This window comes from Anoplolepis gracilipes, chromosome 11, assembly GCF_047496725.1.
Source record: "Anoplolepis gracilipes chromosome 11, ASM4749672v1, whole genome shotgun sequence".
NCBI classification, from domain to species: domain Eukaryota; kingdom Metazoa; phylum Arthropoda; class Insecta; order Hymenoptera; family Formicidae; genus Anoplolepis; species Anoplolepis gracilipes.
In genome coordinates, this window is record NC_132980.1 from 3,012,857 (window position 1) to 3,039,442 (window position 26,586).

Here is a 26,586-nt window from a genome sequence, read left to right on the forward strand (position 1 = left end):
ATACGTTTTATATATTTTATTTGTTTCAGCATCTTGTAAGGAAATTAATTCTTTATCCATTTTTATTGAATATTGAAACTTGGTGCACAGCACAAGTGCACAGCATTTGAGGAATGTATTTTGACTTTATAAACGCTATAAGCATATCGTGCTTCACCTCGAGATCATGAGCATGAGTTTGCGGAAATGATGACATCACAACGTACAAACAATGACGTCATCGCCATTTTGTTGGCGCTATAAAGCGGTTCCACGAACGGCTTTAGCGCCCTCATAACACCAAAAGTGTGTTCTCTGAACGCACCCATAGATGTCTATGGTTTTCATACATATATATAGTGCGTTTGAAAATAAGTTTGGTTGGTGTTGGAAAAAAAGATAAAATTGGCAGTATTAAAAACTCCCAGTACTGCGTTTCGTTTCTCCTACTGGGATCACTAGGATTGTATTGTACCGTATGTACGATATATGAAAGTCTTGCAATTACATTAATTATTATTATGGAACAACATATTTTACTCGAAAACATAATTTTTGAATCTTCGAGTAGTTCCTCTTCTTCAGATAGTGATGATAATAATGAAGAATTACAAAATATTTTATTCAAAAATAGAGGTAATAACAATAATAGAGGTGAAAGGAGAATAGTACAAAAAATAACAGATTATTCGGAAAATATTGTTACCAGATATACAAATATTGAATTTAAATCATATTTTAGGTAAATCATGTCACTTTATTATAATTATAGCATTATTAATATAAAACATACGTTCGTGTTAATAATAATATATATGATGTTATTTGTTTTACAGGATGGAGCGTAATACTTTTTATTTTTTATTACATTTAATTGGATCCAAATTAGAAAACCTTCCATTCATCGGAAGAGAACCAATTAATCCAACAAAACAGCTATTAATAGCTATTTATGTTTGGACAATACCAGATTCTTATCGCTCCATATGTGAAAGATTTGGTGTTGCCAGATCAACTGCATGGTTTAGCGTCAAAAGGGTTGTTCGAGCATTGTACAGTCTTCGAAGTGGTTTCATCAGATGGCCTAATTATTAAGAAGCTGAAACAACATAGACAAACATGCAGAGATTGTATGGATTTCCAAAAGTTCTAGGTATCATTGATGGGACACATATAAACATTGCTCGACCAAAAAGAGATGCTAATACTTATATTAACAGAAAAGACAGATTCTCCATGCAATTACAAGTAAGGAAAAATAATATTTTTTTCAATTAAATATACTAATTTTAAGAAATAGTAAATATTATAAATTCTATTAACGTAAACTGAATGAACAATATGTAGAAACAGCAAACTGTTTGTTAAGAATAACTATATTTTCTTTCTAGGTAATCTGTAAACATGATTTGTCTTTCATTCATGCCTTTGCTGGAATGCCAGGTTATATGCATGACATGCGAGTGTTTCTTTATTCTGAAGTACAACAATATTGTACTCCAGAATTTTTCTCTGAAGACAGTCATTTATTGGGCGATGGAGCGTATAGTATACAAAAAAATGTCATGGTACCATTCTATGATAATGGTCATTTAACTAGGAGACAGAAAGAATTTAATCGTAATTTGTCATCTGCCGAACAATCATAGAAAGAGCAATCCGATTATTGAAAGGACGATGGCGTTATTTATTGGATAAGTTGCAATGAAATCCCTATTGTTGTGCCTGAAATGTTACACGAAATAGAACCGTTAGCTGTCACTAATGAATTGAGAGAAGAAGGAAATGTCAAAAGAAATCGATTAATGGAAATAATTGCAAATAATAATTTTCAAGAGAGGAATTAGTTTTGTATGTATATGTAGTGTGTGTGTGTGGGTGCGTGCGTGCGTGCGTGGGTGCGTGCGTGCGTGCGTGCGTGCGTGCGTGCGTGCGTGCGTGCGTGCGTGTACAAATATAAATATTTGTAAATTATATTAATTTTTATATAGCATTCTTTAAAATGTATGACAAAGAAATAAAAAAAAATGAATCAATATCTTAATATTTATTATTAATTTTTATTATATTTAATTATAAATAACAAATAAAGAATTTGAACATTTTAATAAGCAATAGTATGCTAAAGAACCAACACATCTTGTAAATAAAAAACAAATTATTACATTTCGACTTGTAGTAGATATGTAGGAACTAGATTATTTGACAAATAAATACAATATTTTTTATAATAATAAAAAGAAATAAATAATAAAATTAATGAAAAAAATAAATAAAAAAAACAGTCAATTAACTTACTTTAGTAATCTATCACAACACTATTAATAATTATATAATAATAGAATTATTAATAATATCACAATCTGAGTAGATTTATAATTTGTTTAAATAAAAAATAATATTTAAAGTTTAATTACTATCTTATCAAGCGACGCGGTAGCGTCGCGACGCCAAAACAGAAAAAAACATTAACCGAAAATATTAACCGAGAGTTGAGAGTCACTGCGCGACGCTACTAAGGCTTATTTTAGAATTTCGCGTTTCATAAACTTTATGATTAAAATTTGATTAAAATTTTTCAACAACTAAAACCGTAAACAAAAATCTAACGGCACTTTTATTATGTAATATTGACACAATCTTTCAATTGCGACCAGTCCGAATAAGATTGGTGCAGTCAATTTTGAAATATTCGCATCGTAAATCAGAAATGTGATATTTCGGGTTCGATTATTTTTCAGTCATCACCATTGACGTATTAATATCTGAACGGAGCATAAAAAATCAATTTTTATGGCAAGGGGACTGACATTAGCGGGACGGGGGATCGGCCATATTGTCTGGCGACATTTTGACGCCTTATTTGAAATATGTATGATATTATTTCTATTTCTAATGCATCAGAATAGGATTTTATCTGAAAGTTAATTAAATGATTGAATGCAATTTTGCAGTATACAGGGTGTCCCAGAACAACCTTCCGTCCGTAAAATGACGTATTTCTGACACAATTTTAAGACAATTTTTTCTTTACCAAAATTTGATTTGAAGTTTAGTTTTTGAGTTATAAACAAAAATAGTTAGCAAATCACACGTCGAGTACAGAAGGCAGATAGGAAGGGCGCGGCACACCGCGAGCGCGGGCGCAGCTGACCGTTCGACGAGTGATTACTGCCGCATGAGTCGCTATAACTATTTTATCTTATAACATAAAATTATGCTTTAAATAAAATTTTGGTAAAGAAGAAAATGTCTTATAATTACGTCAGGAATAAGTGTTCCTTAAAATAACGTTGGACGCTGCGATCAACTGATTGCTACACGCGATGTGTCTTTCAGCTGAGCCGAAAAATCAATATATCGATCAGTCTGAAGTCGTTGACGACAATGTCGATGACAATCGAAGGAGCGTCGCCGTCGCGAAGGCGGTTATTTCTCTCTCTCTTTCTTTCTTTCACTCACTCTGTTCCTTCCTTTTACGCACATACTTAGACATACACATATCGCGTGTATCAATCAGCTGATCGCAGCGTCCGACGGCCGACGATTCGGAACAACTTTTGGTCATTAAAGTAATGTTATTTTAAGGAACACGTATTCCTGACGTAATTATAAGACATTTTCTTCTTTACCAAAATTTTATTTAAAGCATAATTTTATGCTATAAGATAAAATAGTTAGCGACTCATGCGGCAGTAATCACCCGTCGGACGGTCAGCTGCGCCCGCGCTCGCGGTGCGCCGCGCCGCTCCTGCCTGCCTTCTATACTCGACGCGTGATTTGCTAACTATTTTTGCTTATAACACAAAAACTACGCTTCAAATCAAATTTTGGTAAAGGAAAAATTGTCTTAGAATTGTGTCAGAAATACGTCATTTTACGGACGGAAGGTTGTTCTGGGACACCCTGTACATATATATATATATATACATATATATAACAGAGTATCAATCCTGTAAATTTTCCTAAGCCAGAAACTTGAAAATTGAAAAATTTTTGGTTAATTAACCAATCAAAGCAAAGAAATTTTTCACTTTTCACTTTTCGCCTTAGAGAAAAAATTACATGATCGATACTGCAAAATTGCATTCAATCATTTAATTAACTTTCAGATAAAATACACAAAATATCATATAAAATGAAAAGTTTTAAGAATAGTTTTATACATTAACTACATTATATATATATATATATATATATATATATATATATATATATAATTAATGTATAAAACTATTCTTAAAACTTTTCATTTTATATGATATTTTGTGTATTTTATATTTTATAGTTATATATATATATATGTAGTTAATGTATAAAACTATTCTTAAAACTTTTCACTTTAATAAATTTATAATTAATAAAATAAAGTGTATTTTAATATTCATTGCATCAATTAGTTTAATGTAAATATATGTAAATATATATTATTATATTAAATATGTCAAAATATAAATATAATTAAATGTAAATATATTATGTTATTATATTAAATATAAATATATCAATTTATATAAAAATATTTTATGAATAAATTCATTTGTCTTTGATTAAAGAAAAAATATTATAAGATTAAAGGAAAGAAAGTTAAATTAAGATTTCTTATAATTCAAAATAATATTTTTAAGGTAATATAAGATAAGTATAAAATATAAGGTGAAAATATAAAGTAAGTTATAAAATAATATAATGTAAAAATATAAGGTAAGTATAAATAGTTACAATATTTATTTTTTAAATATTTATGTGTACAAGTGATATGTATAATATACATATAATAACTTACGCAGGTATAATATTTTTTAAAAGTATATTCATACATTGTAATGTCCTTATACTACTAACACATTAATTAATAAAGTAGTTGTATTCTTATAAAATTTAATCAAAATCGAATAATTTGTTTTTAAACTTCAAATACTATTGTCCTTGAAATAATGTTAATTTATTGCGAAAGTGTCTTTCACTTTTTATGTCTTCCATAGTTTGTTTGCCAATATGGTAAAGTCTAATTTTTATATATTTACAAGCAATTGCTTTGGTTAAATGTATAATATGATTTTCCAAAGGATTTTGATCGTGTGAATGTTCTTTTAAATTTGAAAACAAATTATTCGATTCCGTAAATTTTATAAGAACGCAATTTACAAGATAAACTTCTACGTTTTTTGTCATAAATTTTCTTCCCCTTTCTGCTAAAGCGAAGCGGATGACTCTTTCTGCTTTACGACAAATTTTCGTAACACTAGACGATGGATATTGTAAAATACCACAGCTTTTTACTTGTATTAAAATAGAATTTATATCTTTTTCATCTGAAGCTAGTGCATTCGCAATATAATAATTTTTTTAAGTGTCCTACTAAAAAACCAGCAATATATAATTCATGAAGAAAATTCAGTGATTGTATGAATGTTTGGAAAGTATTCATGATCGTTCATAACGTCTACAAGTACATTACAATTTAATTGTAAATTATCGTCAATTCCATTGAAATCATCATTAAATGATTTCAATAAAGTTGAATTATTAATTATATGTTCACTATTTTGTGAAGAAGTCACGTATAAAATTGTTATATTTTCAAGAGGTATACAATTACCACAACCTGAATCGCGAATTTCAGAATAAATTAATAATTGTTTTATAGCTGCTTTAAACTGGCGAGCTGTTGGATTATTATTATAGCCACCTTTAGATCTTATGCAATCAAAAAACAATTCAATATGATCTTGACTTATTTTGTATGATGGAATATAATTTAAACTGTTGTTATTATCACAAAGTTCGTTATATAATCCTTTTAAACTTTCAATACATATCAAAAATCCAACAAAACTAGTTTTTCTTGCAGAATCAATAACTCGAGTTCCATCTTGAAGTTGTAAACTTAAAATGTAAGTCTTACGTTCTTCCAATTTGTCTATTATTTTTGTATAATTCAAAGAATTAATAGGTTGTTTATAATTAAATTGCCTCATATTTTTGGAATTAAATATATCAAATAAATCATTAAATATAGATAAAAATTCTATTGTTGCTGAACAATCTTGAAACTGTGCAAGACGTAAGTGTTCTTTACAAACTGTAAGTTCTTGAGCAACAGATTTACTAAATAACTGAGTAGCAAAACGAACTTTCATTGTTTGTTTTTTACAGTGAATATGTGCTGATCTTAGTTTATTACCTAAGTGCAAACTTTCTTGTTTTTGTAGATTATATAGATCTATAATGTACTGCCATTTGATACGATGCTTTAAGCCATTTACAACAATCTTCAAATCTCCAAACATATTACGAACAAGTTTTATCATATGACATGGATCAAGAAAAATAAATAATTTTTCATTTGTTACCGGATGAGGAAACCAAGTCTGTAAACAATTTGGTGTTAAATTACATTGTAATTTTTTTGCTGTAGTGAAATTAGTAGTAGTACCATCAAAAGTCAATCCAACAACTCTCACACCAGTGTCATGCAACAAGCAGATACAATGCATAATTAGATTATTTTTCTGATACGCCGTTATTCCATTAATTAAAAAATAACCCACAGGTACTTTCCATGCAGCATTCATACAAACAATGAGAAAAACCAAGGCATCTTTGACAATGTTAGTTTTATCGTTTATAATTTCATTCCCAAAATCTACATAACCACTAAATTTTTCACCATCATATTCAATATGTTGACTAATTGACATTTCATCAAAAATTAAAGTACCAAAGAGTGGATAATCTGTAGCTTTTACCCGTTTAGAAATACTGTATAATGCTTCCTCCATAAAACCAGGATTTTCATTGATCGATTTAAACCATTTACTTATAGATTTTGGGTGTAAGAGACATGCATTAAAATGTTTACGTACATAGTTATATGCTTTAGGTGAGTAGTAATGTAAGGTTAATGCAAATTTTCTAATTTCAGGCGGATATTCTTTAGAAAAATTTGGCTTTTTTTTGTTAATTAATATGTTACTATTTGCTATAAAACGCTTAAATAATGATATATTGCACTCACCAATTGTTTTTAATAAATCTGCATGTTCATCCGTTAATAAACTTTTTTGTTTTAGTTCTTTTAATATTGTATTTAATTGCGCAATTCGTTTTTGTTGACGCTTATTTCTTTGCTTCAATGTTTGCATCTGCTGTTGATAAAATTTTTTTTGGTTGAATATAGCTTTACGCATAAATTTTTTTCTTGGTGTGTCCTCTAATTGCTGATTGGTATGAACATCATCAAATGTAAAACAATGCATTTTTCTTTTTAATATAATTTCATTATCATCATCATTACCATCTTCTCTGTGACGTATTTGAATTTTTGTTGCTTCCGACTCTAACTGTAATTGTATATAAAATTAAAAATCTTATTCATTACCATATAGTACACAAGAAATTAAAAATATTCCATAACACTTTTTTTATATAAATATCAAAAATATAATTAATAAAAATTATAGCATAAGCATAATTTTCATTATATTTGTTTAATATATATAGAATGTAACTGAAATATACTTACTGTTAATTCATTGTTGAAAACAGATGTTTCAAATAAAATTTCCGTTGGTGTTTTATCTGATACACAATGAAAAATTTCGATTGTCTTTGTTTCATTATCTTGTAAAGTACTTGACTGTAAATATAATATTCAAAATTATGTTAATACAAATGTGCAATTAGTTGAATGCAAGTTTTACACTCAAGAGAAATACTCACAGTTAAATTATAATTATTGTGTATTGGTTCTGTTAAGGAAATTTTAACTGATGTATTTGGTACAGATGAAATATCAGTTTCTTCTTTTCTATCTCCAAGTTCTGAGATATTTGGCTATAACTATAAAATTTATTTTAATATATGTATTTATTATCTGCATACATTCTATCATAAATACTATATAATAATAATCTAATATATCTGATATAATAATAAAGTACTTTTCAAATAGTACATCTATCACTATAATATAAATAAGACAATATTCTATAGAAGAATCTGTAATTAAAATATTATTTAGAAAGGTATATGCATTTATGTTTATAAAACTCTAAGATTTCAAACATAATAAAATTTAAGTAAAATTATACTTACAATTGGAATCGAATTCTCTCTTAACCTTGTTCGCACCAGAGAAGTACAATCAAAATCCTTCTCTAAAAAGTGCAATGAGCATAAATGTGAAGACTTGGGTAAAGATTCTATACAGAGGCCCATAGCTTTAATCCAGACTAATTTCTTTGTTTTCTCTTTTGGAAATCTAGTAAAACAAATCAATTTAATATTACACAAATATATATTTTATATAAATTTAAATTAGTAGTAAGCAAAGTCTAATTGAAAAATGTCATGAGATGTAAATATATAAAATTAGATTATGCAATATATCAAGTATTAAAATTATATATAAGTATTAACATAAAGCAAATCTGTTCAAGCAGTAAAAACTTTTAGATTAAATCTTACTTTATTGATATAAAATAAAAGCAAGTTTATTTTGTAGATTATATATAGTACTTACCGGTGAAATGTTATTTTAGCATCTTTTTCTACATTTTCTTGACCCTTAGTTTTGCGATAACTTTTATTAGTACAATCGATTGCAACACAAAGCGGCATTTTTTTATTCAGCTCAATAGGTGAAAAAATTGTTTTAAAATATAAGTAATGACAAAAATCGCCGCGTATAACCATTAACGTATTAATATCGATATTAATACGTCAATGCAATACAAAACAATGCACAAAACAGTAATTTTATTATTTTACCACGAGGGAACAGTACTAATGTCGCCACACAATATGGCGACTTCCTCCTCCCCTAAAGTTTTCACACCCCGCGCCCTAAAGCTCCATCCAGATATTAATACGTCAATGGTCATCACACGCACGTATGTTGGCACGCATACATGTAAAGTGATTTTGTCCCTCAAGGTACATTCATAACGCTCATGGTGCATTTATAATGCTCATGTACGATGATACGATAAAGTGAAGCGCGTTGTGCAATTTGCTTCATTCGTGTCGTTTGCAACTGTCAAATTATCATGCAAATTTTGACAGTTCGTATAATGATTTATAATAATATAATAAAATAATATATAAATATAAATAATAAGATATAAATAGATATAATAAAATAAGTATAAAATAAATATTATATAAAAAGTAGTGATATCCTCTAAAAAAAACCTTATAAAGGTAAAAAAAGATACGCCAAAACAAAAAATGACCTCAACTTTTACGCAACTAAAAGTTTAAAAAAATATTTACTACTTATATAAAATCGAAAATAAATGAAATCAATAGTCAACTAGTCGCCAAATGCTTGGAAGTAGTTCAGTTTGTAAAGATTTGTAATTTGAAATAATATTTGTCATAAAATTAATCTTGCATTTGTAAAAATATTATTGTTGTCCTCTTCATAAAATTACATATTTTATTTTTATATAAATAAATCTTTTGGATTAAATACATACAAAAAAATTTTGGCGTGCCCGGGTCGCATTAAAATACACCATTTTCTTACTACACATTTAGAGATAGATTCGGCTATTTGATTTTGAGTTGTAAATTTGTAAAAATGTGATTGTTAATGCGACCCGGGCACGCCAAAATTTTTTTATATATATTTAATCCAAAAGATTTATTTATATAAAAATAAAATATGTAATTTTATGAAGAGGACATCAATAATATTTTTACAAATGCAAGATTAATTTTATGATAAATATTATTTCAAATTACAAATCTTTACAAACTGAACTGCTTCCAAGCATTTGGCGACTAGTTAACTATTGATTTCATTTATTTTTGATTTTATATAAGTAATAAATATTTTTTTAAACTTTTAGTTGCGTAAAAGATGGGGCCATTTTTTGTTTTGGCGTATCTTTTGTTATTTTTGTAAGGTTTTTTTTAGAGGATAATAACATATTTGTAAAACTTTTTATTTTTTAATACTTCTTTGTAATAATATTTATATTTTAATATTTTTCTTTTATGCAGTTTTGCAAACTTACTTATAGTTTTAATTTGTACTTTTTCTTTCTTGAGGCTCTTAAATGAATATCTGATTTGTAATTTCAAGACAATATTTTATGCTCTAAATGTGGTAACACATAATAACTATTTTATATCTCAAGTCTTAAATATCCCAGATAGAAAAATGATATCATATTGTGCTCAGCATGCATACATATATTGATATAATATGATCTCAAAAATGCATACAGATGCATGCGTACACTGTAAAAAAAGATTAGGTAACACAACTCGAATCGAGTTAAACGAACTCAATTTTGAGGTTATATATGGCGAACTAGATGTCATAATTATTTCAGTAAAATTTTGGTGTACTTTCAACATTTATTTCAGTAAAATAAACTAAAAATTTAGTTAATATGATAATCATATAAAGTTAACTCAGCACATTATTAATGATAAGTGAATGTAACTATTTAAGTAATTCAATTAATTTATTAGCAAGATGAAGCAAGTATATAGTCATAATGTTGATTCAACTATTTTGCAAAATAACAGAAACCAAATAAATTGTCGATTATAGCAAGTACGAAGTAAACTCAATTCTGTGCTCGAATAAAGTTAACTAAATAAATTCTCAAAAAGAAGAATATAATAGCTGATTTATTCATTCTGCAAAGTAATAGAAACCAAAAAATTGTCGGATATAAAATGGATATGAAATACGGAGTAAATTCAACTCTATTCTGCAATACAGTTAACTAAATAAATTGTCGAAAAGAGAAAATATGATAGTTGATTTAATTGTTCCTTAGGGTAACACGAAGCAGGTAGGTTGTTGATTAAAGAGAAGATTTCAATTGATAATCAAAGGCGATTGTAAGAGCATTTTAATAGTATTTCAAGAGTACATTGTTATAAAGGATTTTAATAATATTTCAAGAGTACATTGTTATTTCTATAAACTGTTGAACTTATATAATTTAAATATTAGTAGTAACACAGGTGAATATTCTAAGAGTACATTGCTCTACAAAATGCTGAACTTACATATCATTATATATTTATCAACTTATTTATCAACTCCTAATAGTATGGTAAGTATTTGTATGTATTATGCCTTCTTCTTATATACATAAGTTCCTTTATTATGTATCAATACAAATTGTTTTAATTAATTTAGTACTTTTTTAAAAGAAATTTTAATATATTTTTGACAAAAAATAATTTATTTTAATAAATAAATAAATAGTAAAAGAACTTATAAATAATGTAAGAAGATGGTATATAAAAAAATGACAAGAGAACAAAATTATGATTTTAAAATAATGTATATATCATAAATACTACTTAAATATCGATATGACTTATAAAATGGATTAATCTTGTTAATATTTAAGAATAATCAAACAAATTTTAATGTTTTAACAAGAAATGCATGTTTTACCGTCAGCCAAAGTACGTATAAGCGAAGGTTGATATAAATCTTGGTAACTTATAATATGCCATTCTGATGTATGTTCTATTGATAAACCATGGATATGTCTAATGAAATTTTTAGTTCGCATATTCAAAAGAAGAAGTACAATATCATGCTTATCATTTGATAACATATATTTAATTTTTCCAAACTGCACTAAACCATTTGTTTCACCAGTGATTAGATACATATTTATTTTGTAATTAATTCCATTTATTATTGCGGATGAAAAAACATTTATATTGTTCTAATTCATTTTCATTTACAAAAGATTTAAATAACTCATAATCTGGTAATTCATGAATATTTTTAACTAATATATTTTGACCAAACTTAATTTGATCCTGAAATCCTTTTTTTGCTTGTAATCTTTGAGCAAAATTTAATTGGTGTTTTATTGCTAAAGTATAACAAATATTTTTACGTGATCGAGCAACCCGAGCATATTCCTTGAATTCTTTATGCTTAGCTTCAAAGCGCAAGCAAGATATAGCATAAATGGGTCCCACTTTTTCAATTATTGTAGGATAGTGTATGAGAAAATGAAACTTGGGTTTCAAAGGTTCTTTAATAATATCCAAATATAAACGATGATGTTTTGCAATTAATGATCTTAGTAATTCAATTCTGTCTTTAGTAATACAAACTTTTAAAAGTATGCAATGAATTTCTCTCAACGTTAAATATAAATCCCATGCTTTATTACTTTCAGGTATTAGATCACCTATTATAAATCCTAGGTTTTCAAGTAACAATTTCATTTCCAAAGCTGAGCATATAAAAATATTTTTTTAAAATATATCTTGAGTAAAAGAAGACACATAATTGTTTGGCCGAATACTTTTATAGTCAAAAAATCGAATTCTATAATTTAGAGTTTCCAAAGTGAACAATTTATCAATATTTATGAGAATATGTAAAATTTTAACAATAACGTAACGACAAACTCCTTCTAAAATATCATGCATGACATCACAATACATGTTTCTCAGTAATATGAAAATTTGGAAGATTATGAATAATTGTGTCACTTTTGATCCCGTGAGTAAAATTTAGCATATCTTCTTGAAAATTTGATTTTTCCTTAAATATTGCTTATCCTCAACTATTGCTGTTTGTAAAATTTATTTGTCAGCACAACATAAATGACAATAATAATTAGATCGAAAACTTTCATGAAAACCGAAAAGTGTGCGTATTCCAAGATTATCACCCCCAAATAACGATAAAGTAAAATATACTTGTTGAATTCGTTACTCAGTTTCAACAGAAATCCCTATGTCTTCCAAAAATTTCAATTCATCAATTACTGATGTTAAAACATTTTCAATTCCAAAATTGTTTCGATGAGACGATTTATGTATCTGAACAAGAAAAATATTTTCTGTCATAGAAAAATATTGTGGTGGAATTGTAAGCATTCTACAATAAATTACACCAATTTTATTAATACCTTTGTGAGAACTGAGAGGATTATTTAATTCCAAATCATCAAAGAAAAGCATTAATGGTATAACAAATTTTCCTGAAGTGACATATTTTTCTTTCGAACAATCATTCACATATTTTTTTATTGCATTAAGAACATTTGGTAGTTTTAAAAATTTTCTAGACATTTCTAAATGGAATAATTTGTCCTGTTAAATTTCTCAATTTTACAGTCATAATATTATGAATTTTCTTTGGATATTCTTCTGTGCCTATTAAAAACTCAGAAGGTTTAATAAACAAACTTTGTTTTTCAAGATATTGTTCTCTCTTATATTCCATTACCAAATTTTCAAAAAGATTAGAAAGAGCTTCGACCACGTCATTAAAATCGTTTTCACATGAATTATTACTACCAGTAATATATACTTGTTTTAAGATATTTAGAAAATCGGAATTAAATAATTTTCTCGTGTTTTGTACTATATCTTGTATCACTGTTTTGAAGATTTAGGATTACAATATAATTTTGCTACAAATGTTGATGCAGATTCAGTTAAAACAGTTTTAAATTTATTTATATCAGGTCTATATAAATCTGTGGTTGTTGTTAATGAAACAGTGTCTAATTTTTTTCAGAAATCTCCTTTTTTTTATCTATTAACAATAAGTTTTTACACTTATCTACTTCGACTGGCAATGGTTTAGTAACAGTTGAGTGTTTAAGATTTAAATGTTTTTTAAATGCATATACATCACTAAAAATTCTGGTACATCCATCTTGTTTACAATATATGGTATCAAAGAAAATACTGTATGTTTTATCTTTTGTTACGTCCCAGCACCAAAAATTTTTCCATTAGCTTTAAGAAAACACCAAATTTATAATATAAGTCTAAGCGATAAGTTACCGATTACATCTTAGCCGATAAGTTACCCATCATAATTGTTACCGACTCTAGCTGACAGTTCGAAAATACTAATCATAAATAGTCGCCTTCCCACCACCATGGGACTTCCCTGCTATTCCGAACCCTTCCTACGCGTCTACCCCACTCTTCAACCCTGACCCGCACTAACCAAGGAACCTCGAAACAGTCCCAAAATTCGACACATCAACTCGAGACTCTGAGTGATGCACTTCTCTCTCTCTAGAAATGCTCCTCATTCTTGTGATACTATTTCGACACGCGATTCCATTTCCAAATACCGTTCCAAGTCAAGACACTTTTCCATATCCATACTCGTTTCCATTTCAGTACGCGATCCTATTTCATACAGTTCCACTTCAACCTTATTCTACCTCACGCGAGCGTATATCATATTGTCATTTCGTTATATTACGCCTGTACACCTTGCGTCAGTTCTCCGTGCCGATAGCTCTCTGATTTATACTCACGTGTTACCTCTGTAAACCATCCAATGTAAATGCAGTTAAAATATACATATACTTGTGAAACTTCATTGTGCATTAATAACCGAAACGTATCCAAACCCAATCCGCATTTTCTACGTTCGGCGTCATACTAAGTTCCAATCCGACCCCTCAACAAAACCTGGTTTCGACCATTAACAAAAACCGACAACACAGCAGTACGGATGATTGCATGCTTGTTACTACCCCTATCCTGCCGATATCGTGCTAATATTCTGCACATACAGCACTCCTATTCTAAGATCAAAGTTTGCACCTTCTCCTGATAGCATCGTGCTAACATTCTGCACATGCCACCTCCCTATCTCAAAACCAATGATCGAACCCAGCGAGCACGCGAAACTAATTCAATCTTTTGTAGATGCCAAAAATAAGAAGATTCCCGATTCAGCGACTTTGCCCTGATATTTTTTTTCGTCTACTTCTCTTTGGGGGGTTATAGAGCGGGTTTTTTAGGGGTCTCAAAAATGAGAATCTAGAAAATATGTGCTCTGGGTATTAATTAAAAATTCTTTCGTGAAAAGAATTAATTTCTTTACGCAGTTTCTTTACGCATCAACATCCGCGCATGGGCTCACATTGCCGAATATAACTTATCATGTTTAAAAATAAGAAGAGGCGGACACAAATATCATGCGCGGCGTTTATATTACGAATTCAAATACGCCCCCGTCAGCGAGGTGGATAGCGAGTTCCTCGGGACGGAACGCCTCTATTTCGACTTAGAGTACGAGGCGTACTTCAACCCGGCCTTACGAGCGAAACAGACCAAATCTCTGAGGAAGGACATCCGCGTAAAATCCATAGGATACTTTCGGTGGCCGTGCAAACTAACACCGTTGAACACGCAGCGACTGTTTCCTCCTCTGCCGCCCGCGAATTACGTACCGGGAGATCCGAGGAGGACCCGCTACCTCCAGATACGCGATGAGATATTATACTTAAACTACGGATGTTACACCCCCGAGCACTGGGGTTCCGCGGAACAATCAATAATATTAGATTAATACTACGCGGAACGAAACATAATAATATTTTGTAGTAGCACTACGTAAAACACGAAACTTGGAAAACGCAGATTTTCTCATGTCGACGAGAGACACTTTTACGACCGACCCTTTTTTTTGCTTCCTGCGTTTCACTTGAGCCAGCTCACTCTCAGCTGAACCCTTTCAAAACAGTATTTTCCCTTCGCGCTGCCGAGTTCGGTTTACGATCGACCCTTTTTTTTTATTTCCTGCGTTTCGCGTTGACCAGTCTCTCTCTCGACCAGATCTTTCCGAAAATAATATCTGGCTCCAAAATAATATTCGTTTCAAATAATAAAATGTATAACGCGCGTTTTATTTTATCCACTAAATTGTAAACAATCAATATCTAAACTTGAATAAATACAAGAAACCTATCCTTCATTATTTAATTATTAGTAGCTTTAGCTACTCTTTCTCCTGTCCCGACTGCGACTAACAACGCTTTACACGGATAATAATAATAATATTTAACTATAATCGAGTAACAACACATCTACATGTGTTACGACTGCGCCCTGCACAGGAGGGCCACCCCTCCCCTCCCGCCGTCGAAGCGCGCCACCGATTAGAAAACGTCCGTTGCACCTACATCTCAGGATTCGCTCACAAATCAGAACCCACCCTGTATTGCGCATTTTGCTTCGTAAATTCCGATAATATCGATAGAGACTCTTACGCGTACTTCAACGTACACCTCGCGATCGACAGCACGTGCTATACCGGTGGATATTGCATGGCCTGCCTCCGTAACTTAGCAGACTTTTTTTCATTCGACTGCAAACGGTGTGTCAACGCCGACTTCCTCAGAAGTTTAAGAAATAGAAATGTCCCCTACTATTCACTAACGGACTCAATTAAGGTATTCGTTAGCGGAACTATTCCCAAGAGTTTCACCTCGCGAGACTTCCCTTAATCGGTAATTGCCATTTTCGCTTCTGCCGCATCATCACATATACAGCATCCGGTAACATCACCTCTGACAAAAGAAAAACACACAACGCATCGCATCACCACACTCCTAATATATCGCCTTTGGGAAGGGAAAACATTCATCGTCCGGATAGCCCTAGTCGCAGGGAATCCCCAGAAGCTTAACTTCTGAAATAAGCGACCAGTCAGGTGAAAGGTTCGAACACTCTTAGGAGCCGCGACCGCGCTTGACGTAACAAAATTGGTGACAGTGGTGGGATACGAGAAAATCCGACATGATGGAAACCTGCTCCAAGAAGGCTTCAGCAACTCCGGAAGGTGGTGCATCGAGTGAAAACGACGCTATTCTAAGTAGTCAGGAATTAGAGGCAATACAAGTTAGACTAACAAGGGAACTGTCGGAAGTGTCCCTCACCGATTTTAATAAGCTTTGGATATGTTGTAAAATATAAAAAAAGATTAGACCCATATTTTTTTTAGCGACGTATCTCAACATTTAGAGGTTGAAACAATCCCTCGAAGAATAACAAATTTTTTGTTTTTAGCGAATATCTTTGAAATTATAGGACATATGAAAAAATGTTTTATACGAAAATTTTATGGTATTTTGTACTCTTTACAATATTATAATTGTATTTTTCAAAAATGTCAAATTTTTTAATTTACCCCACCCCACCCCTTATTTTGCAAAATTTAAAAAATTTGTTAAGAACAAAAATTAAAGAGTATCGAAAGTCAAATTCATCCATGTATAATAATATGTGGGTTCCACGAATCAATTTTGAAAAAACAAGATGATAACTTCGTGCTATAGGCGCTGCGCTGTAAGTTGTGTTGCGTTATTTCTTTAGTTGCGACACATTCAATAAAAGTCTCTTGTGTATATATTTATGTTGTGCATATATTGGAACATAAAAATAGATTAATCTTAATGACATAATACGCAACATATTAGAAAATAAATTAAAGAATAAAAGAAATAGTAATATTATATTTCACATTTGCATATATAATTGTAAATATAAATTTATATAATTATTAAATATAATTTAATATATAATTTAATTTAATGAGTTTATTTATTAAAAAATACTATAAAATAAAAATAAAAGAAGGAATAGAAAAAAAAGTTAAAATATCAAAAAAAAAGAAGAAAGAAAGGAAGAAGAAAAATAGGTTGAAATTATTACAAACATAATTTCATATGAATAAGAATTTTTTATTAGGTAGAACTAAAAGAATACCAACATTTGTTGCATGGATAAGGAAAACTGCCAAAAACCTTAACAGTATTCATCAATAATTTAAAAACACATCTTTTTAAAGAAATTAGTACAGAATTTGTTCATAAATATATGTCTTACATTTATAGCACATATTTATTACAAAGATGATGTTCATAGAAAAAATGTGTTATGCAAAGCGATTTTTTACACTGAGAACAAGTTATTATTGCTGTTTCGACACAAATATCGCATTTTACTTTAGAATTTTTTTTTAAACCAAATTCTACTGGTGTTTCAAACTTTGTTGGTCTATTCTGTATGTATCCACTTTGAAACCACGCATATTTTAATAAATTTTGAAATCTGGGTGACAGGAGTGGAGGTGGAGTAAATTAAAAAATTTGACATTTTTGAAAAATACAATTATAATATTGTAAAGAGTACAAAATACCATAAAACTTTTGTATAAAACATTTTTTCATATGTCCTATAATTTTAAAGATATTCGCTAAAAACGAAAAATTCGTTATTCTTCGAGGGATTGTTTCAACCTCTAAACGTTGAGATACGCCGCTAAAAAAAAATATGGGTTTAATATTTTTTTATGTTCTACAACATATCCAAAGTTCATTAAAATCGATGAGGGACACTTTCGACAGTTCCCTTGTAAGACTAAAGGAAGAATCGTTGGCGCGCCAAGCCAAAAAGTTAAAAGAAGCCCGACAGAAGCACTAAGAGAATGTCCAAGCTTTTGACGAATTTCACCAGCTCACTGAAAAGGAGCTGGAGGACCAAAAACGCAGAATGGAGCACAATAGCGATGTGCAGCTCCTTAGTTCTGGTGGGAGAAATAGAGCATCTGCGGGAAGAAATAAACCGGATTAATTGTACCGCACGGCGTGCCAGCAGGGGCGCTCCCTCTAGTATCCGAACAGCGAGATCCCCGATACCATCCCCAAGGTGACCTTCCGTGAGGCCGCCGAATCCGTGCCCAACTTCGACGGGTATAATATCTTCCTGAGCCAATTCGCGCGCATGCAGACGCGCTCGCGAGATAGTGCCCCCCTTCTCAGAGCGTAATCTAACAAAGCTACTAATAAATAAACTACGCGGGCGGGCTTACTCTGCCGTAGAAGACGAACCTTGCAAAAGCGTTACACAACTCATCGATCTCCTAAACGTCGCTTTCGGTTCCCCCAAGACCATCGATCAATACCGGGGCAAACTCAGTATCATCTACTTGAAACCAAGGGAGCATATCTTGGACTACATCACTCGCGTTAAAGACCTACGCACCGCCGTATTGGATACAGAACGCCGCGAAACCGGGTACTTGACAGAAAGAACAATAATAGAAGTACGACGGATTAACGGCAAGATCATTCTGCGACGGACTACCCCGAAGTATCGACTAGAAAAAATATATACAAAACAAAATAAAATATTTTTTCAAATTCTTTTATGTGAAACTAGTTTAAATAATAATAAATATAGAAAGTTTCAATTTAAAGGTAAAGTAAGAAAATAATATTACATTTTGATAATTCTTCTGTTAATAAGACAGTTAAATCGTTCGCTTTTTCTAAATTCTTTTCAGAAGCTGTAGCAAAAAAACGCTCAAAGAATAAAGGCCACTTTATATAAATATTTGTCTTATCAGTACCATATAATCGCTTAAAATCAATATCTATTAACATATATCCCAAGGAACATGTCATCACTGAATATTGTGTCATATATACGTACAGTCCCTTTTCCTTTTCTAATTAGTGTTTCATAACGAACTTCAGAAGTTTTTTTCGAATGAAACTTAACTTCTTCCCATGACTCTTTATTGTGACTCAACCATTGTAAACTATGTTCAATTTCATTTAAAATAATTTAATATATTTTTGCATTTATTTACATTAAAATATATTTAAAAATTGTAATTAAAATACTGTAATTAACGATATTTAAGTTACTTTTAGATTCCAATAGACATATAACAATAGAATTATTGTCGGATTCACTTGTATTTTTATCAGAACACATATTCTCGCTCGAGTTCACGAAATCTTTTTAACATATTTTTATAACGATCATAAAGTCTACCACCAACAGGTTGATATTCTTTTCTTAAACCAAATTTATTTTTAAGAATTGGTCTGTAATACACGTCTGGATCTTCCGAAGAAAAAATCTCTTTTATTTAATTGTTATATTCCAAGAATGCTTGTGGCGTGATATTGCAACATAGATAATCATTGCACATTCTTGACAATGTAATATAATAAAATTAAATTTTGAACAAAAAATGTATTTACCTTTTACCATCTTGCAAGAAATGATAAATAATTAGATTTAAAAGATATTTTGAAGATTTCCCTGATAAATCACCGTGTACTTCATATTCTTTTAATATACAACGCCCGTCGATGTTTTTTGTAATATGGATAAAATTGATTTATTTTTTAGTTCCTTTAAACGTTCTTTAAATTTTTTAGGAGATGAAAATGCATTACAACGTTGTAAGGAAAAATTGGGATAACTTTCTGCATTAGAATTATCATTGTCATTGGTACTACATTTATCTACTTCTTCTAACTTCTCTGAAGTGACCTCAACTTACGTGTTTGCAGAAGAAGTTAAGTGAGTAACAACGAGCGAGGGACAAGGGAGATAGTAGTTGCAAGAGGCACACACAGAGGGCGGAAGATAGTAGTTAGAAGAGGCACGCTCAGAGGGCGGCAATAGCAGGTAAAGAAGTTAAAAAGGCGCAAACAGAGAGCTCCGTAAAGTTAGCCGAACCACTTCGATTTTTTTATAATTAAAATTAACTAATCGTTTGGTCATCGTTTAGTGATGATTGGTCATCCAATTAAAACGTTTGGTCATTTATCGTTTTTTTTTAATTAAATAATTAAAATTTCGAAGTAAAGTTAGCCGAACATTTTTATTTTTTGTGCAATCGAGTTAAACAAGAGCTTATTCAATGCAGAATTGTTAGGTCATCACGAATAAATTTTTTACAACGTTTGGTGATCCATAGTTTATCCGAAAAATGAAAAAAATCATGTGCGGTAAAATAACGACGGGCGACGTATAGTGACATGGACGTGCGCTGCGGTCACGCGCGCATGCGTTTTAGTAACTTATACAAAATTTTGTGTAAGTTTGTAACGCCCCCCCCCCTTGTTTGCTCGAGGTTTTGGCCGGACAGTTCGTCGGGATTAGGGTCCGCGGTTTGAGGGGGGAGAATAGACACTGCGAGCGTGGTTTTGCTGTAAGATATAATTGTTTATTGTATAGGGTATGTACAGAGGTGTGTTTGTATGCGAGTGTGCGTGTGGGTGAGAGCGCTATATACAGAGTGAATAGATACAGTGAGTGCTTGCGGAGTGTCGGTCGGCGGGCCGCGCGGATGTCGGTGCACGGGTGGGCGCGGCGGTAGGCGCTATTTTTAGCGGCGCGGCGCGGCGCGTGCCGGGTTTTTCGGCGGTCGCGTTTTTGCGCTAACGCTTGAGTGTCGGTATTTTTGCTGCGGGCGTTTTTCTCCCGTAACGCACGTAGTGGTTTTTCTTGGCTTTTTGCTGTACGCTGGCGGCGCGTGCCGGCCCGTTTCTTCGGGCGGTTTTCGTTTTTCCGTCTGCTGCTTGGCGGGTCACGATTTAATCGCGAGTCCTTCCACCTTGTGAGTTAGGAAAAGGGTTCGCGGAGGATTCGCGGAAAAAGATCGGGCGACGACGAGAATTCTCGTCGGAGGCGGCTCACTCTCCATCCCGAGACTGTGATTGTCTCGCGTATTTTGGAGGACCTGGCTATGAGGGGATGGATTTACGGCAGTGGCGATCGTCGAGAACGCTCGACCGAAGCGGAGTACTCTCCACTCCCGCTCGCTCCTGTTACGATTTATAGAGGAAGAGTCGTGGAAGGTATCGAGAACTCTCGACAGCGGTGAAGGACGCTCCACCGCGGGTGCTTCCGTGATTCATTTCGGGATGCTGGGATGTTCTCTGAGGCGAGACCCGTCTCGGAGAACTGGATTCGGAGATCTGGTCTGGAGCGTGGATGCTGTGCAGGTTTTATACCGGTATGGCTTCCTCTTCTCGCTCGAGGTTCGTCTCGATCGAGCGTCTCCGGGCTTGGCTGCTGGAGCTCGGTTCTTCGGCGGGCTCCGAGATCTCGTCTCGCGCTCGGGCGTTTTCGGCTTCGGTCGGTCGGTGCCCGAGCGGGATTTAATCTCGGGCGCGCCGAGGTTTACCCGTTGCAGGTGTTTATGTTTGCGTTAAAAAAAGAGCGCCCTGCGCCTCCGCTTGTGCCCGGCCGGTGTTCGCCGGGCAGCGGACTTCCGACGGTCGGACGGTCGGGAACTTAGTAACGGGGCGCCTCGTTACAAGTTACTAAAATACATTTGCGCGTAACCGCAGCGCACGTCCATGTCACTATACGTCGCCCGTCGTTATTTTACCGCACATGAAATATCTCGAAAACGAAACGTCTCTGAGAAAAGTGACCATACTGTTTAAAATGGCCCACCTTGTATATATAGGGGAACGTGGGGTAGAACGGCCAACGTAAGCATTGAGCAAATTTTCAACATATTAAAAGAAAATAAATTGATGTTTTGTTTACTAAAAATATTCTTTGGAATATCCACTATAAAAAAAAACACAAGTTTATTATAAAATAATAGTTTAAATAGACAAGATTATTGATTTAGTAAAAGCCTAGATTTTCGTGATATGCTTTTCATGCGGGATATAATGGACTACTTCCAAAACTTGTTTATTTCATTAACATTGATTTCTAAAACTTCTTAAAAGTTGTATATTATAATATGATATATAAAACATAAGAATATAGATTTGTATTTTTAAATAACTCTATAAATTAACAAATAAAAATAATTCTCTTGTTATAATAAATATTTTTCTCTTTATAATATGGAAAAATATCCTTTAATGTTAATAATTTTTGTTAATGTTATTAATGTTATTAATTTTGAAAGACAGTATCTATGTATACTCTCTTTCTTTCTCTAGTATAAAAATAAAAAGTACATTTCGTGGGTTAATATTTCATAAAACTTCAAAACGTATTTATTTACTTTTGATCATATAAAAAATTATAATTAATCAATATTTACATAGACATAGTATGAAATTAATAAGAAAAGATCATTTTAAAACATAAATGTATTTACGGTAATAAAAAATAGAATTTTATCATTGTTTACCTTATGTAAATATATCGAAGAATTACAACTCAGTCGTGGAGAGCACAGCAAGTGCATTAAATAATTTATAACAACTTTCAACTAAAAATATTGCGACCACTGATAACAGCACGCAGAAAGAGACATCTAATAGCAATAATTGCAACATATTTCATGACATGGTAGCATCTCTGTAAAAAGATATCGACTCTGTACCATTGTACCCCGCGGTGCCGTTCTACCCCACGTTCCCCTATCATTATTGATGTAATCCTAATAATCCTAAAGTATACATTACGTAAAGTACATATGACTGCAATATTACATGATTTAGCTATACTATACCGTTTATAATGCAGGTGGGATATATCTGACTCATTTTGATTAGATAGCCCATAATATCGATTGTGCATGCAATAAACAACAAACTGCTGTATCTGCGCAGCATAAAACTATGTGTATTACAAAGTTTTGTATAGAGTATAAGGTACACCAAGAATATTGTCAGCAAACACAGCATAGATACTGCACGGCAATTCAAAAATATAATGACTAATTTATTTGGTAACATCTCATATGTATATGAGATCGTTTATGATGACATCATTTCTTTTTTATTGATGGTTTTGTTTACAGTCTCCGAGCAGATAATCGCATTAAACTGATTATTATCTACAACGGCTAAACATTAAGACGTTGATTCGACGAATATGTCGAAATAAGGAAGATACAAAGAGTCGTTCACGAGAAACATGTACTTGTAGTACTCGTTGTAGTTGTCCGGATCAAACAGAAATTGTATGAAACTAAAGTGTTAGCTCCATACAATTTTTAAATAACATTATAAAAAAGGCATAAAAGGAGCTTGAAAATAAAGGAATCTTAATTAAAGACAAGTTCTTCTTAATAACATAAATATGATTAAATCGAACGAAATTAATTGAGTAACATTGTCACAATAATATAATCTAAATAAGTAACACTGTCACGTTGATATAAATGAATAAACAAAAATATAAATAGAAATAAGAATAGTGGCGGACGTTTCGACCCAATAATTCAGGTCATCTTCAGCGCAAAAATTAACAAAGTTATTACATGGTTATATAAAAAAAAACGGATGTTATAAAAAGACCGAAAGTTAAGTACAATTTTTGTAAAAAAGACATGAAGGACGCATAATGTCGATGATTGATAACTGCTCATAATATGTCAAGTTAGAGACGCAACGAACATATGTTGACGAGAATGTAAACGTGGACAACATATTTTCTTTCAGATAGTGTAATTGGTCTTCTCTACTTCGATAGTTAGAGAGATCAATTATTCAAGAATTGTCATAATTCTGGAAATAAAATTTTTAAGAGTCAGTCGTTAAAAATGAATTAAGTTAATATTATTAGCAGATTAGGCACGATCTTTGAGAATTTTATGACATTCTAATGATTAATTAAGTCAATCGGTTAGCGTATAAGTATTAAACGATAAAAAATCTTTTTACTCTTACAAGACGCTGCAGTTGAGATGGCATCACCGTTTCTAATGTGTGGAAAACGAGCTTCTTGATATTTTTTCAAAAAATTACATGGTGTCGTGTTAAAAACAAAAACAATAATGTTCCTCCGATGTTTCAACCTTCTTATATATAACTCAGTCGTTAGTTTGCTATTTTCTTAATAATATTACTGTAAATATCAGGCAGGTTATCTGTCGGTTTGTAAATTCAAACTATTCTCTTGTTTTTTAATGTGTATCATTTCTGAAATCAAGCGCTTATTATAGTATGATTCCTTATCTAGAATAATGACGTCATCCCATTTAAAATCGTGGTTGTAATTAAGTTTATGATCCGTGATGACCGATTTACGGATGTATTTTTATTAATATGTTTATGGTGTTTAGTAATTCTAGTTTTCAATTTCCTCTCCGTTTGCCCTACGTAAGATGCATTGCAATCTTTACACTCAATTTTGTAAACTATATTGGTATTGCTAAACTTGGGAATGGTATCTTTGTGAACTTTAATGAATCTGTTGAGTTTATTAATGCTATAGAATGAGGCAACAGTATTATATCCTCTAATGTAATTATTGAAGTTATCTGTTAAACCAGGTAGATAGGAGACGGAAAAGTGATTACTTTTCCTATGAAGTGTTTACTTTTCCTTTTTCATTTGGTTTTATTTTTGATAATGTTTTTTTATGGAGAAATTTTAATCGTTGGTTTATTGTATCGAATATTAATTTTTTTGGGTAACCATTCTCAAGTAGTGTATTGATGGTGTTGTGTAAATTTTTTTGGAGAAATTTAGGGTGAGATAGTAGGAATGCCCAATCAACTAATCCAATAATTGTTACCTTTTTTTTGGCAAAACGGGTGTTGAGAAAAAAAGTTAAGATATCTGCTCGAATATGAACTGTTATGATACCAATCTGTAATAATCCCCTCTTTTTTATTATTGATAAGGGTGATGTTTAAAAAGTTCAATATGTTATCTTTCTCTAATTCTAATGTGAACTGCAATCTCGGGTGCAATGAATTAAATGTTATAAGTGTGTGGTTCACTAATTCCGGAGGGGCTGCTAAAAAGATGTTATCCACGTATCTGAAATAGAATGGAGAAGAAAAACTCAAAGATTGTAAGGTTCTAGATTCCAAATCTTGTAAGACTATATCAGCCATTATAGGGGATAGAGGGGAACCTATAAGGGTACCAAATGTTTGACGATATATGATATTGTTGAACTTAAAAAATGTTGAGTTAAGAATCATTGCAACTCCGGTCATGAATTCTGATTTTGGTAATTGACAATTATCCTCTATTAAATGCCATCTGTTAGAAACACTTTCAAGGGCCAAATCAATAGGGATATTCGTACAAAGAGATACAACATCTAGAGAAATAAATACGTGGTCTGTAGGGAAGTCAATTTCAGAAATTTTTTGCACAAGTTCAATACTATTATCTATGTGGCTGGATGGAAGAGGAAAACTTATTTTCATTATATTGTGTAAGAAACATGCTAGGTCATATAACGGTGGGTGGATAGAGAAAACTACAAGTCTATACGGACAATTTTCTTTGTGGATCTTAGGGAGTCCGTATGCTCTAGGAAGAGAACCCTCACTAAATGAAAGCGAGCGATAACAATTCAAAGAGATATAATCTTTGTCCTTCCATCTCTTCAATAGGTCATGAAGATTGGAAATAATTTTGTTAATTGGTTCTTTTTTAATTAATCATTAGAATGTCATAAAATTCTCAAAGATCGTGCCTAATCTGCTAATAATATTAACTTAATTCATTTTTAACGACTGACTCTTAAAAATTTTATTTCCAGAATTATGACAATTCTTTTGAATAATTGATCTCTCTAACTATCGAAGTAGAGAAGACCAATTACACTATCTGAAAGAAAATATGTTGTCCACATTTACATTCTCGTCAACATATGTTCGTTGCGTCTCTAACTTGACATATTATGAGCAGTTATCAATCATCGACATTATGCGTCCTTCTTTTTTACAAAAATTGTACTCAACTTTCGGTCTTTTTATAACATCCGTTTTTTTTTATATAACCATGTAATAACTTTGTTAATTTTTGCGCTGAAGATGACCTGAATTATTGGGTCGAAACGTCCGCCACTATTCTTATTTCTATTTATATTTTTGTTTATTCATTTATATCAACGTGACAGTGTTACTTATTTAGATTATATTATTGTGACAATGGGGGAGAGAGGGGGGAGGGAGAGAAAGGGTGAGAGAGGGGAGGGGGAGGGAGGGAGGGAGGGTGATAGAGGGGGGAGATGGAGGGTATGGGGGAGGAGGGAGGGGGAGAGAGAGAGAGAGAGAGAGAGAGAGAGAGAGAGAGAGAGAGAGAGAGA

At 31.7% G+C, this 26,586-nt stretch overlaps 1 protein-coding gene and 1 pseudogene across 1 annotated transcript; one reads left to right on the forward strand and one right to left on the reverse strand.

Moving 5' to 3' along the window:
* Positions 1-472: 472 nt before the first annotated feature.
* Positions 473-1,922, forward strand: LOC140671274 (uncharacterized; annotated as a pseudogene).
* Positions 1,923-5,363: 3,441 nt separating this feature from the next.
* On the reverse strand, positions 5,364-8,792 carry LOC140671366 (uncharacterized). Its single transcript, XM_072902613.1, has 6 exons — positions 8,507-8,792; positions 8,080-8,245; positions 7,705-7,818; positions 7,508-7,621; positions 6,167-7,325; positions 5,364-5,425 (listed from the first exon to the last, which is right to left on the reverse strand). The coding sequence occupies exons 1-6, from the start codon at positions 8,677-8,679 to the stop codon at positions 5,364-5,366; spliced, it is 1,788 nt and encodes a 595-aa protein (XP_072758714.1). The 5' UTR covers positions 8,680-8,792.
* Between the last annotated feature and the right edge of the window lie 17,794 nt (positions 8,793-26,586).

Excerpts from the sequence above, each read along its gene's own strand:
- LOC140671366 (XM_072902613.1), bottom strand. The coding sequence starts at position 8,679 with ATGGTTATACGCGGCGATTTTTGTCATTACTTATATTTTAAAACAATT. Across the intron at positions 7,622-7,704 it reads ACAATAATTATAATTTAACT|TCAAGTACTTTACAAGATAA; the intron begins GTGAGTATTTCT and ends TTATATTTACAG. Across the intron at positions 7,326-7,507 it reads TTTTCAACAATGAATTAACA|TTAGAGTCGGAAGCAACAAA; the intron begins GTAAGTATATTT and ends ATACAATTACAG.